The sequence below is a fragment of the Eschscholzia californica genome, unplaced genomic scaffold, assembly GCF_041429995.1.
Source record: "Eschscholzia californica isolate CP2 unplaced genomic scaffold, dmEscCali1.0.p SCAF_5, whole genome shotgun sequence".
NCBI classification, from domain to species: Eukaryota; Viridiplantae; Streptophyta; class Magnoliopsida; order Ranunculales; family Papaveraceae; genus Eschscholzia; species Eschscholzia californica.
The window spans coordinates 38,426,443-38,437,306 of record NW_028238472.1 but is presented as its reverse complement, the minus strand read 5'-3'; the positions used below and the strand labels follow the sequence as shown (position 1 = coordinate 38,437,306).

The window sequence follows — 10,864 nt, the reverse complement described above, 5'->3', positions numbered from 1 at the left end:
ATTCACCTGTGTAAGACTATACTCAAATGAAGTTTTAATCTCTCGAATATCTGTCTCGGTCATGGCATGTATAGATTCCCAACATGTAACATAGGTACCTTCGGAGTTGCCTAAATTTCTTTTCAACTTTGCTTGAACCCCCTCAACTCGGTTGGTTGTATTATTACCCATGTGCATAACCTCATTTGTCCATGCGATGACAAATATATCTTTAAGTATCAACCAAGTCTTCTGGACATAAGTTACATCATCTAGCTTAGTCTGTGACAATGTGTTCACAAATGCTTTCACTGCTTGATTATAGTCAGATACTGTCTCTGCATACATAATCATCTGAAACATTATCATGAAACTTTTGAACTCTATACGTTTGAAGTTACCTTTTGCTACCACACACTTCTCAATATGGCAAGCACAACAATCAGTTAGCATGTGAAATACTTCACCAATGGCATTAACGAGAGCATGTTCACGGTTGGTTACAAACACTTTTGGCATTGAATCAGGAGGAAACAATGTTCTCAGACGATTAAGAGCCCCATGTGTATTGGTTTGTCACCTCTCCATCCATAAAAACAAGCGTCGTTGTGACAGATTTCATAGTAGACGTAATCTCAACCATCTTAAGCAATGGCTTCTTAAAACGGTTTGTTTTATAGGTACAATTAAGCATCAATACAGTATAGAAGCATTTCAATAGTTTAATTGAGAAATAATAAACATAGTTGTTTTCCACTAACAACTTGATCAATTGTTGCATTGGACTTCTTCCTTCTTGATTCAAACTACGTATCTTCGCCTAATATGATTTTCATAAGTATATATTAAATTAAATTGTGAACGCACTTGTGAAAGAATTTGATGCGGTTTTGTATCAATTTTCAATAGCTTTTCAACTACATCTTTTTCTTCACAACTCAACCTATTGGCATATGCATGACCAAGAAGACTTTCAGCTAGGTCGTGGTTATCAATTCCAGACATAACTTCCTCCATCCATGTATCACCATCACCCAATATCCCTTTGAGATAGAATGAACAGTTACACTTTTTTGTGCTAGGTACTCACCGCTTCTTTCACATTTTAGATGTAATTTTGGTTTATTGCCACCAATTCCATTTTGTGATTTGCCTATCGAAATCACTAATTTATGCTTTCTTCCAATTTCCTTTGCCCATTCGACTAGCTTGTCTCGAGTTTCAAATAAATTTTCGGTCACAAAATGCTCACCAACATCAATACTAATGTGTTTACCCCTCTTTCGAATCTACGTTATCATTTGAGTGTACATTGTCACTTGACTCATTCAGTTTACGGTTGTTCTCGTTCGTGCAGCGAGATGAGCCTTCGTTCAAAAAATACGGGAGTGTACCATCTACTTCGGCATGCCACTCATCCACCCTATGGGGGCCTCCAAAATCCCAAGGGTCTACAGAAAGTGGTGCAAGACACGAACTTTTATTTAAATCAAAGACCAGCCAAAAAATTAGGAAAAATGAGAAACACTACTGATTCAGACCAGATGATCCAACCGGATAAAAGCCTACACAGACGGTCATGACTGAATTCATTCGGTGGGGTCAAACCGCCTTATTAACAAGCACAACGGTTTTGTTTGGTTCGACCAGACCGAACTTTTTCTAAAAAGGTAAATGGATGTACAAAACATATTGGAAATTCATTAAGTGACAATTGAAAGTTTGTATACCTCTTTTTGATGAATCCGTGCTTTAGAAATAGGTGGAGAAGTCCCACTACTTATATACCCAAATTTTTTGAAATTTCCTTTTTCCTCCATCGTTTTTTTCAACTTCGAAGACGATTCACACAATCTAGGATTATAAAGCTGGTGGTCGGTGAAGGTATACGGAACACGTCGGTGCAGGAATGCTTCGGCGTTGGTCGGCGAATCCTTGGGAGGTTATTTCCCAAACGACCCCTACTTTATGACCAGCTTTCCGCATAGCCCTCTACTTTATTGAAAATACTCAGATAATCCCCTTTTCCGTTACCGTTAACATATCCTTTAAATTCTTTTTCCCTCTCCCAAAACTACCCTTCCATGTTGTCATCTCTCTCCTCCATCTCATCACCTCTCTCTGTCACGTCATCCCTCGCGCCACCTCATCATCTTCTCTGATAAAGTCATCGATCGGCATACTTAAAAATAAGGATTTTTTGTGTGCTTAGATTAGAAAATGATGAAATTGGGGGGTTTATAGTAGGACTATTTTGTAATCCAGTCAATGGGGAAGGTCTGAGATCCATTAAACAAAAAGCAATGGGTGCTTCTTTAACCAGTCCAAAGTTTGAAATGTGAAAAGACTTCACTAAGAGCATCTCCAATGCAAAACTCAAAAAAATCTCTATTCATCCTATGTGTGAAGTTCCAATTGAGATTCTCACTTCTATGTAGCGAAAATAGATACCCTCAATTTTGTTGTGTCTCCAATGCAAAACTCTAAACTTATCTTATTTACTTATGTGACATAGTTATTTTTGTAAATAAATAATTAGTTATTTAGAAAATATAGAAGACTAGATTTCTATTGGTTGAAAATCAAATATTGATGAGTTGGACAATTAGAGATATCTCCAGAGGACACTCTAGAAATAGAGCATCCTCTTGAGATATCTCTGTACCACGCTCGACACGTCATCTTAGAGATTCAAACAGAGTGTTGCATTGGAGAGAGTTTTTAAGAAAAAGTCTAAAAGTCATATGTGGCACTCAGAGTTTCCAAGACTGAGTGTTGCATTGGGATGCTCTAATTAAAGAAACCTCAAAAGACTCGATCTTATTTAGTACTTTAGAGACACCCATTACAAACAACTCTAGAGAGAGAAAGTTTCAATCTTTCAATGTAGTTTCAATCTTTCAATGTATTTATAATCAATCATCTCTTCTTCTTCCATCGATTTCGATCTTTATGGCTTCCAGTAATGAAGAACCTCATCAACAAAACAACAACATCACTCGTTCTATGGAATCAACTTCATCATCTCTTAACAACAACCCTAAATCCTAACAACATCCAAAACATCAGTAGTAAGAACTGTGTTTTAGAAGAACAGGTCACCTAAATTGTTAGATCCTATAAAGATCGAAAAGCTCGATTCTCATTGTTCGTTTGGTATGCAACTAGAAAAACCTAACATCAATTGTATCAAATTTGATGAAGCAAAAACACAGAATAGAAGAATTAAGAAACCCCAAGTTTCATTAAAACTTGTTACCAATTTCAACCCTAAGGTTTGGGTTTTTTCTGACTTACCATTGTTGAAGCTTCAATAGATCTGGAAAACCAAACCAGATCTAGGGTTTGGGTTCTCCCCAAACCAGATCTAGGGTTTGGGTTTCCCCAAACTCTAGTGGAGAGAGAGGAAAAAAAGTTTTTTTTAAGGTATGAAGGTCGCCAGAAATTTTGGACGGTCGGCGACCTTATCGGACAAGATGATGAGATGGCGAGAGAGATGACGTGGCAGAGAGAGGTGATAATATGGAGAAGAGAGTGGTTGGCAACGCGGAAATGTAGTTTTGGGAGAGAGAAAAAGAATTTTGACATGTGAACGATAACGGGAAAAAAGAGTCATCTGGGTATTTTCGATAAAGTAGGGGGCTACACGAGAAGCTGGTCATAAAGTAGGGGGCCATTTGAGAAATAACCCATCTCTGGGCTTTGGGATCTCTAGGTTTTTTTTGCATATAAGAAACTCTAAGTTTTGGGATCTCTACGTTTTTCTTTAGAAGAAGGGATATGCGCTTCTTTAAATTTTTGTAGACGCCTCCAAAAATATCTTTGAACTCCAAAAAGTGGTAGTTTTCACCTTACTTCTTCTAACACAACTACACAAGCCATTCTAACACCAATAAAACTACCCTTTGACCTCTCTAGAAGCTAGAATCACCTGTGATTGACCCCAAAAATCTAACATATCAACTCCTAGTTTATGTTAATTTTTATGTGAAGGTATAAGATTCGTTAGTTTCTTATCACGTATTGAGTCAGATCTAGATATTCTTACCAAGACAGACTAAACTAGCAAAAACAAGTACTAATTAAAATGTCATTCAACTAAAAATCATGAATATCATCAATATATTCATTAGATTAATATGTAATAAATTAATTCTTCGAAGAGAAAAAAACAGATTAATATCCATAGAAACAATCAGATTTCAATAAAAACCCAACTCCAATAAGAAAACAGTAATTAAAATCATATTTTTTTCATCTCAACTCTACAATTAAAATTCACCCAAAACAAAACATACACAAGTATAAAATCAAGATAAAAAACACAACTTGAGCCCAAACAGATACGATTAAGCGAATTCTAAAGCTTACATGTACGAGTGTATGTGCTAAATTCATCATTGTTTTACTTCGACAACAGAACAATGTTATTCGTTTTTGTGTTTGTTTAAAATCATTTAACGGGTGGTTTTGGAGATACGAAGGTGCACACCTTCGTTAAGGTCTGGGGACACGTGCGGCCACAACCAAGCGTGAAAGTAAATATCTCTCTCGCTAATTCTTTCCCTCTCGAATACCAGTTCTCTTACTCTCTTTATACCCCATACGTGATGAGCATCTGTGGCAAAAACCTTTCTCAGGTGACGGTTCATCATTGATCTAAGGCTAAAAAAAAACTTGGTCCAAAGTCAAGGAAGGCTCATGATAAAAACCTCCTCTCATCTATCTGCTCCATATGAGGCTGGAATACATCTAGGAACAAAAATGTTTATTGGTTATTCTAATTACACTAGAAATTTAATCAATCAAAACAAATTTTATTCCATTACTAGCAAATCATTGATAAAAAAACGTACACAAATAAGAGCCATTGATCGGCCTCTGAATCTAAAACAAGAAAACAAAATAAAAATCTATAGAAACAAAACTAATGTTGCACTAAATAATAAAGTCAGAGAAATTGTAGCAGCGGCAAGTGATGATGATAATGATCCAGAATTCCCATGTGGAGTTGTCGTGGAGGAAGGTGGAGTTTGCATGGAGGAAGGTGGAGTAGCGATGGTGGATAGAGGAGCGACGGTGGTGGGTGGAGGAGTGGAAGTAGTGGTGCGGTTAGTACCATTAACATTAACGAATAGCTTTTGGCCAAACATACAATGTTCACCAACAGTACAGATATAGAAGTGAGCACCGGCTGTGTTGAGACGAATAGTTGAAGGACTTGTACTTAAAATCGAACCACCGATTGGGACAGACTTAGTGTCGCAAGCATCATAAGCAGCCTTTGAAACTTCAGCAACAGTGTGGACTCCTGGAAAGTTGAATAGAAGAGTGTCTCCGACGACGAAGGTCTTGGAGGAAGCCCAAGTAGAATAAGCATCTGATGTTGAAGGTATAGTCCATCCCATCTCCTCTCCTACTGTATGTGTATGCCCAATTCCACATTGCACCAAAGCTGCTACAAAGATCAAATACCCGAACAGAATACTCATCCGACAAGCCATCTCTTGTTCTTTTTCCCTCGAATCTCTTTGTTTTTCTCTAGCTCTTGAGTCTCTCTTTCTCTCTTTCTGTCTAGAAGTGAATGAATGGAACAGGAGAGGAGAGTTTGGTATTTATACAAACATTATAATCCTAATACTAATTGAATTTAGAAAACCCTTTCCTAGTGAGTTTGGGACCAGCTCTTTCTAATTTCTATTCATTAAGACATAAACTAGGTAACATCTATGGAAACTTCTATATGCGCCTCCCAACAGATTAATTTCGGAGGAGATTCATTAGTCAATTTTCAGGGCAGCGCCTTTAGCAAACGTTGGGGGCATTTTTTAAACTTTCTTTGCTGATTTTGTTTTTCTTTTCATTCTTTCTTTTAGATCAAATATAATATGAATAAGAGTAAGATTTTGATTACACCATTAGGTAACAAGAATATTTTGTTTTGCAGAAAATCGATAAACATAATGACATTTACATACACGTTTTGTGATCAAAGTCGCGAAAACCTTGACTAAATGACAGTTTACATATTTGCATAACTTATAATGTTTTGCAGAAACAAATAACAAACACACCGTATGAGCCAGTGATTGAGAGTGAAGACCTGGACTTGATCATCCATTATGATAGTATCAATCGCAGGATCTCACCCGTGTACTTAAATGATTTTTTAGTTTCCTCAAAACAATGATTCTTCTCTTCTATCGACCAGTTCTGTATAAAAAAAAATAAAAACATACGTATATCAAGCTTAGAAGTAGTTGAATCTCTGACTGCTAACATATCATTGTCTAAGTAAATTTGAAGGATTAATATGAGCTATGAAAACAAAAACACTACTGAGACCACAACCTTACCTTATCATTGTTAAGTGTGTGGCAATCTAGCGAAAAACTAAATCCTATTTAGTGGGGGGAATTTTTTCAAGTTCCTTGAAATGACTTTCGTTTTGCCATTTTCTTCGAAATCTGCCCCTTAATACAAAACCGAGTCTAGATTTTCTAGACAACCAATTTCTCCCCACACCGAGAACCCCAACCCCATCTAGAACGAAATTTGATGAGTTCCTAGAGTTCTCAAAATCATTTCACCTTTCCCTCTTCGATTTGTATGGCATTAATCAATGCAATTGAGTCTCAATTTTGGAATATCTTGAATCTTCTCTCTCATCTAGGGTTTCAATCTTAAATCTCTTCTTCTTCTTCATCGGGAATTTCGCCCAAATTTTTTCTCGGTTAGGGTGTAGTCGATTTATTGAGGTAAGTTCATATTTGTTGTGGTTTTACCTTATTTCATCTTCATTGTTAATTTGTTTCATATTATATGTTGTTTTGTTTGGTTTTGTATGGGTTTTTGATTTGTTAGGTATTGTTCATCTTCCTAGGATTTTATCTTGTTATAACTTCATGATTACATTGTTTTATGTTATGTTTTGGTTGTTTATCTATTGTTTGATGTTAAATGCATCTTATGTGTTGCTTATTTTTAATTTGGCTTGGGTTTTACCTTAATCTTATACATAAGTTACTTTGCTTGACAATGTTCACCATGGGTTTGTTAATAGTCCTCAATTGATGTAAGTATTGTTCATGTTTCTTGAAGTTTATTCTTACTTCATCTTCATTATAACAACTTATATATTGCTTGATTGTCAATTTACATGTTGAATTCATCTTATACGTTGTTAATTGTCAATCTTGGCTTCTCATTTCATCTTCATTATTAAGATCATTTATCTTATGTATTGTTTGATTGTCAATTTACATGTTGAATTCATCTTATGTACTGTATGTATTTTGCAAGTTTTTAGTAATTTTAGTACTTACAAATAATGAATTCATCTTTTTTTGTAGGGTAATTTCTAATGGAATCCATGAGGATTTGGTTATTTCATGGTGGTAGATTGGAAAATGTGACTAACGAAATAAAATACATTAGTGGTAATCAAGTCGGAATAATTCTATCAGACGGGACAACACTCAGAGACCTTTCCTCTTTAGCGATGCAGGTTGGGCACTTAAAGGAACTTCTTTGATCAAATAGTTTGGAGTGAAAGTACTACAATTTTAATAGTATGTCACGATTTCTCGATACATGGTGAATTAATTTGTAGTTTTGATTCGCAATTATTGAATACTTCGACTAGTTAAGACTTTTATATCTATTACAATTTAGTAATATTAATGACAAATGTTTAAATTTCTTATAGATTTGGTCACTTGTCCACACAGTGTGAGTGTACTGATAATCGAAAGCCTCCACGAGACAGTCTGAGTCTTGACTCCTGGAGTCTCCAGTCTAGACTGCTCTAGTCTTGAGTCTAAACTCCTGCAGTCTTGAGTCTAGATTCCTGCACTATGACTCTAGACTCTTGCAGTTTGAGTTTAGACTCCTGTAGTCTTGTAATTATTTTGATCGTCTAAATTATATACAACTATAAAAGAACATAAATTTACGTCTTGGAATAGTTATTTCTAATGGTTCTTCTTCTACTAAGTTTGCTATTGGCGAAAGAAATTTTACAAACTCTGTTGATAAGGTATATGGGTTAGTACAATTTAATCCTGATATATTCTTGAGTAATTGCAATTTGTGTCTCCAAAAATCAATCACCATTATACCAAGATATTGCGATGTGAGGGAAGGTGGGAGAGTTCTTCGACCGAGTTGTAATGTTTGGTTTGAGATATACCCTTTCTTCAATCTAAGGTGATTCATGAACTAGAACCATCTCGTCCGCAATCACCATTGACTAATAATATTATAACCAAATGTAAGTATTTTGATCTTCAAGCACAGATTTTTGAAAAACTTAAGTGCATTGCTAATACCATTTTATTGAACAAAGGGAAAGCGATCGCCAAAAGTTTTCGTTATTATAGTTGTTGTTTCCACGACTAGATTTGGATCCACCTTAATCATCTTGTTCTTGAACTAATGTTGCCTCCCCAACGGCCGTTAGTCCAAGAACCACTGATATATAAGACTCTTACAAGTAACAAAAGAGATGAGAATAATAATAATAACAAATAGTTTTCGAAAAGAGATTATATCCATATCTTACTATGTATGTTACACAGTAACTTGTAATACAGAAAAAGAGTATTAATAAACCTAAAACAACAATGTCAAGCAAATCAATTTGAAACCAGGACAAATCAATCCAAAACCTATCAATCTCAACTTATGAACAGATAAATCAATTTCAACCCCCTAAAAGGAATAACAAGTTCAATTTTTAGACATCCCTAAAACCTAAAAATGCAATCCTTGTTTTCCAATCTCAGCTTTATTGAAACAAAACATGAAAAAATCCTAAAAGGTTTGGTCAGTTCAAGAAGAAATTCAAGAAGATACACTTACTTTTGTTTTTTAGTAAACATCTAACGAGTGAGCAAAAATGAAGTGTTCAACCAACTTCTCTCTCTAAAAACTTGAAAAGATTCAGTAAAGATGAAGATGAGTCTTTGTGAGAGTCGGTGGTGAGACTGCAATTGGAAGTCGGTTTGGTGAGAATCCAATCCCAAATTGGATTTCCAAATTGGACTCAAAATTGGAAACTGCTCAAACTTTGGAAACTGCTCAAAACTCAAGATTGGAGTCAGTTTTCAATGTTATATATAGGGGGTTTGAGTATTGGTAAAATACACAACAACACAAACACAACAACTATTCAACATAGAGTGAGAGCAAGTGAGAGAGAAAATTTATTCATTGTTTTGAGCGTTGTTTAATTTCTCGGTCGTTGAAGATCCAGTATAGAAGGTTAATTTCTATACGGTACCATCTTGGGACGAACTTGCGGGTTGTTTGAGTCGTCTTCATCTATCTTTCAATAAAAATTTCTTGTTCGCTCGATGACGTAGGCTTTAAGCCGAACCTCGCTAATTCTGTTTGCATTTTTAGTTTTGGCGTAGCTTTTCGATTAATTTTCATAATCGGATCAATTTCTAAGTTCGATAGCTTCCGCGACTTTTAGTACTAACAATTGGTATCAGAGCCTTGTTGAGATTGAACGAAGAGGAGATGGGATCGAGAAGTGGTACGGTCAAATCAAAGAAATATGAGATAGAGAAGTTCAATGGGAAAAATGATTTTTCTTATTGACGGATGCAGATGAAGAATCTGTTAATCTCGCAGAAATTACACAAGACGTTGACGGGAAAGAAACCATGAGATATGTCAGATGAGGATTGGGAAGAGTTAGATTTCGAAGCACGGGCAACCATCATGTTGTGTCTTGAGAGGGGCGTTCCTAGTAGACGGAGAAACAACGGCAGCGAGTGTGTGGTTAAAGCTAGAAAGAAATTTTATAACAAAACCTTTAACGAATCAGGTCTACTTAAAATCCAAATTATTCACCTGTAGAATGGAAGATGGTTCTTCTATTCAGGAATATGTGAACAGGTTTGACAAGATTATCTCAGATTTGAAGGATATTGGTTGAGGATGAGGACCAAGCCCTCATATTGTTACTTTCATTACCTAAATCCTATGAGAACCTTGTTCAAACTTTGATGCTTGTTGGTGATAGTCTAAGCATGGAAGAGACGAGAAATTCATTATTAGCGGATGACCTTCGTAAGGTTGCTACTAGCAGTATGACGTCGGGTGGAGTAAACAAGGATCAAGCACAAGGGTTGTTTGCAACAAGGTGGAGGAGTAATGAAAGAGGAAAGGGAAAGAGCGGGATATCTAAATCCAAATCTAGAGGCTCTTCAAGAAAACGTGCTTTAGTTGTGGTGAGTTTGGTCACTTTAAAGCGGCTTGTCCAAAAGAGAAAATTGAAGCAAAAGAACGAAGGCTACAAGGAGAAACAAGAGATGCAAGAGGCGGGATATGTGTCAGAAGACCCTGACGAATGTTTCTCGGTGACAGAGGTGTCTAAGAAGATCTCCGATAAGTGGATGCTTGATTCAGGGGCGACACACCATATGTGTCCAAATAGGAAGTAGTTTACTACCTATATGAATATAAATGGTGGTACAGTTATAATGGGTAATGATAATATATGTAAAACTGTGGGACTCGAAACAATACGTATCAAGATGCACGATGGAGTGGTGAGAACATTGACAGACGTAAGACACATATCCGATTTGCGGAAAAATCTAATTTCGCTCGGTGTGTTAGAGCGGAACAACTGTAAGATAATTATAGAGAATGGCTCCATAAAAGTCGTTAAGGGTTCTTTGGTGGTGATGAGAGGTACTCGTTACGTTAATTTATACAAACTTTTGGGGACAACAATTACGAGAGATGTAGCAGTAGGAATCAGTGGAAGGGATCCAACGGTTTGTACGAGGCTTTGGCATATGCGCCTTGGGCATATGCCGGAAAAGGGTTTATCTTTGATTTGCGGGAAAGACTTGTTTAAGGGCATGAA

At 36.2% G+C, this 10,864-nt stretch overlaps 1 protein-coding gene across 1 annotated transcript; it reads right to left on the bottom strand.

Moving 5' to 3' along the window:
* Window positions 1–529: 529 nt before the first annotated feature.
* Window positions 530–996, bottom strand: LOC147539053 (uncharacterized). Its single transcript, XM_086643061.1, has 2 exons — window positions 847–996; window positions 530–799 (listed from the first exon to the last, which is right to left on the bottom strand). Exons 1-2 carry the CDS (start codon window positions 994–996, stop codon window positions 530–532), a joined length of 420 nt encoding a protein of 139 aa, XP_086499187.1.
* Window positions 997–10,864: the final 9,868 nt, after the last annotated feature.